Genomic DNA, 3,176 nt, shown 5'->3' on the forward strand with positions numbered 1-3,176 from the left:
GGAATCCTTTTTCCGACAATACATCATGCAAACACCGTTTGGGCTAACCAATTCGTCTCTTACTGGAGAATACAGTAAGATGAAATGGATACTAGGTGAGTGTTCGAAGCCAAGTAAAATGCAATTATTTCTTGGTGGATTTATAGAAGAAACCCACCAGAGTATGCTAGAGTAAGAATCCAACTAAAATGAAATTATCCATTTCGTTTTACTGTATTCTCCAGTAAGAGACGAATTGGTTAGCCCAAACGGTGTTTGCAAGATGTATTGTCGGAAAAAGGATTCCGTTACATCGCCTTTCATAGCTTTATTGTTATAAAGCTTGAATTTGCTATTCGCCGGGCTACCAAGAGAATATTTTATTTTCTCATTTTACACATAGAGGTCGTGCTATCTTATGATTGAATAGAAAAATTATAACTACGAAATAAAAAAGAAATTAATAACATTAAAAAGTATTTTATTACAATTAACCTAATATATTCAACATTAACTTACATTATATTTAATAGGTTTATTTTATACAGGGTGTCCCGAAAAGAATGGTCATAAATTATACCACAGATTCTGGGGTCAAAAATATGTTGATTGAACCTCACTTACCTATATACAATAGTGCACACAAAAAAAGTTACAGCCCTTTGAAGTTACAAAATGAAAATCGATTTTTTTTCATATGTCGAAAACCCTTCGAGATTTTTCATTGAAAATGGACAGGTGGAATTATTATGGCAGCAACATCTTAAAAAAAAATTAAAGTGAAATTTTTGCACCCCATAAAAATTTTAAGGGGGTTTTGTTCCTTTAAATCCCCCCAAACTTTTGTGTACGTTCCAATTAAATTATTATTGTGACACCATTAGTTAAACAAAATGTTTTTAAAACTTTTTTGCCCCTTTGTACTTTTTTGATAAGCCAGTGTTTATCGACCTATTTTGAATATTTGTCGAATCCACCACATATTTGTATATGGTTAAGTACGATTATAGAGACCTGTTAATAACCTGAAAATGTATTTATAATTTACATTTTTAGGTATATTTTGAAAAAGAAGCCATATCTCGATAAAAGGTGATTTGTCAAAAAAAGACTAAGAGGCAAAAAAGTTTTAAAAACACTGTGTTTAACTAATGGTACCACAATAATAGTGTAATTGGAACGTACACAAACATTTGGGGAGTTTAAAAGAACAAAACCCCCATAAAATTTTTATGTAAATATATTAAAAAAGAAGCCGCATCTCGATAAAAACTGGCTTATTGAAAAAATACTGAGAGTCAAAAAAGTTTTAAAAATGTTGTGTTTAACTAATGATACCACAATAATGAATTAATTGGAACGTATACAAAAGTATGGGGGGTTTAAGGGAACAAAACCCCCATAAAATTTTTATGGGGTGGACAAACTTAACTATAATTTTGTTTTAAGATGTTACTGCCATAAGAATGATACATGTCAATTTTCAATAAAAAATCTCTAATAGTTTTCGATATATTGAAAAAAATCGATTTTCATTTTGTAACTTCAAAGGGCTGTAACTTTTTTAATGAGCATATTTGTACTAAGGTAAGTTAGGTTCAATCGAACTATTTTTGACCGCAGAATGTGTGGTATAATTTATGACCATTCTTTTCGGGACACCCTGTATAATTAATTTATTTTTTAATTTTATTTTTAATTAACTTACATTATATTTAATAGGTTTATTTTATATAATTAAAGTTCTATCTCTCCCTTCTCTCTACTCCTCAGAGGACCATACATCAGAGGATCTGAAATGAAATATATAATAGTTATATGTTCATTGTGGTGTCCTCTGAGTTAGAAAATGCTCTATGTCCTCATAGTCATGATCGTTCAACTCCACCACAGGAGTACTGCTTGTACTTGTACTCGGTTTGGATTTTTTACCTGCTAATTGGTCTGTTCCCTGGATGTAGAGCGTTCTCTTTATACCTGAAGTTGTCTGGATTTGTTGCTGTTTTTCGAAGTCCTCGTATTCTTCGTCAAGTAGGTTGAAGCGGTATCTTTTTACCGCTTCTTCCACTTTTTGGAATTCTTCCTCTGATTGAATTTTTGTACGCATGTAGCGGATTGGAAGATTTACAATTTTTCTTTTCAGATGTTTTGAATTTGGTGTGTATGACAGCATGACAAAAATCCTGTCTTTCTTCAATGAGATATCTTTGACACCAAATCTAAAAATAATGAATGTAAATTTTAATAAAAATGTAATAAATAGAATACAGGAACCAAACATTAGTAAGAGTCAATAAAATAAGTATTAAGCAATGAAATAAATATAAATTTTTTACATAGACATAAACAAATAACGAAGACAATGTAATAAACAATAATATAAAATAATTAAAGATATGGTGAAATAAATAAGCAGAAAAAAATTATAAATAATAAAATTATACTTACACAAACAGCTCTCTCATGATTATCAAAGCCGTATGAATTGGAGAATTGACGGGATCCCCTGTTAGGATTACTAATTGTGATGGAATGACTGACATGATTTAAGTTGTTTTCGATGTAATTGCTGCTAACAATTTGATTAGCCTTCAACAGATGTCTGTATTTATAGCGAGAAAACGAGATAAAAAATATTTAACATTAATATGACTTTGTAAGATATTGATGAATTTATATTTTTAAAAGAATCATGCAATCACATCGAAACCAACTTATTTACACCAAGGTAACCTTTCTAATCGATAAAAATGCCGTAAGTTTGAATAACAACTCATTTGCGTTGTCCTTTTTGACCTGATAAAAATATCAATCACGTTAAAATAACGTGTTTGTATGATTACACTGGTCAACATGGAAAAATGAACAGACACTCTGATGGGTGTTCTTGACTAATTTTGGGTCGCTGAACTCGAATATGACCTCCGTTTTTTTCCATCACCCTCCATTTTTCCGCTTCCCCCTATTCTTGCCAAAATAGTGGTGAAATAGGTAAATTTCGTTTAATTTGCTCATTTCGCCGCGATAAATGCCAACTTATAGATTAAAATTACAGTAAAATAATGATTAAGATTATGCCCAACGATAAACATAATTGGGGATCCGAGGGGGCGAAAAAAGGGGAAGAAAGGGGTATTTTTCTGAAAAAAACGTAAAAAATCAGCATTTTTCAGTATTTTTTTTGGAAAAAAAGCGAC

The 3,176-nt window shown here is 30.9% G+C and overlaps 1 protein-coding gene across 1 annotated transcript; it reads right to left on the bottom strand.

The window, feature by feature from the left end:
- Positions 1-443: 443 nt before the first annotated feature.
- On the bottom strand, positions 444-2,594 carry LOC126892222 (uncharacterized). Its single transcript, XM_050661725.1, has 2 exons — positions 2,428-2,594; positions 444-2,198 (listed from the first exon to the last, which is right to left on the bottom strand). Exons 1-2 carry the CDS (start codon positions 2,520-2,522, stop codon positions 1,802-1,804), a joined length of 492 nt encoding a protein of 163 aa, XP_050517682.1. The 5' UTR covers positions 2,523-2,594; the 3' UTR covers positions 444-1,801.
- Between the last annotated feature and the right edge of the window lie 582 nt (positions 2,595-3,176).

The sequence above is a fragment of the Diabrotica virgifera genome, chromosome 9 (assembly GCF_917563875.1).
Source record: "Diabrotica virgifera virgifera chromosome 9, PGI_DIABVI_V3a".
Lineage (NCBI taxonomy): Eukaryota > Metazoa > Arthropoda > Insecta > Coleoptera > Chrysomelidae > Diabrotica > Diabrotica virgifera.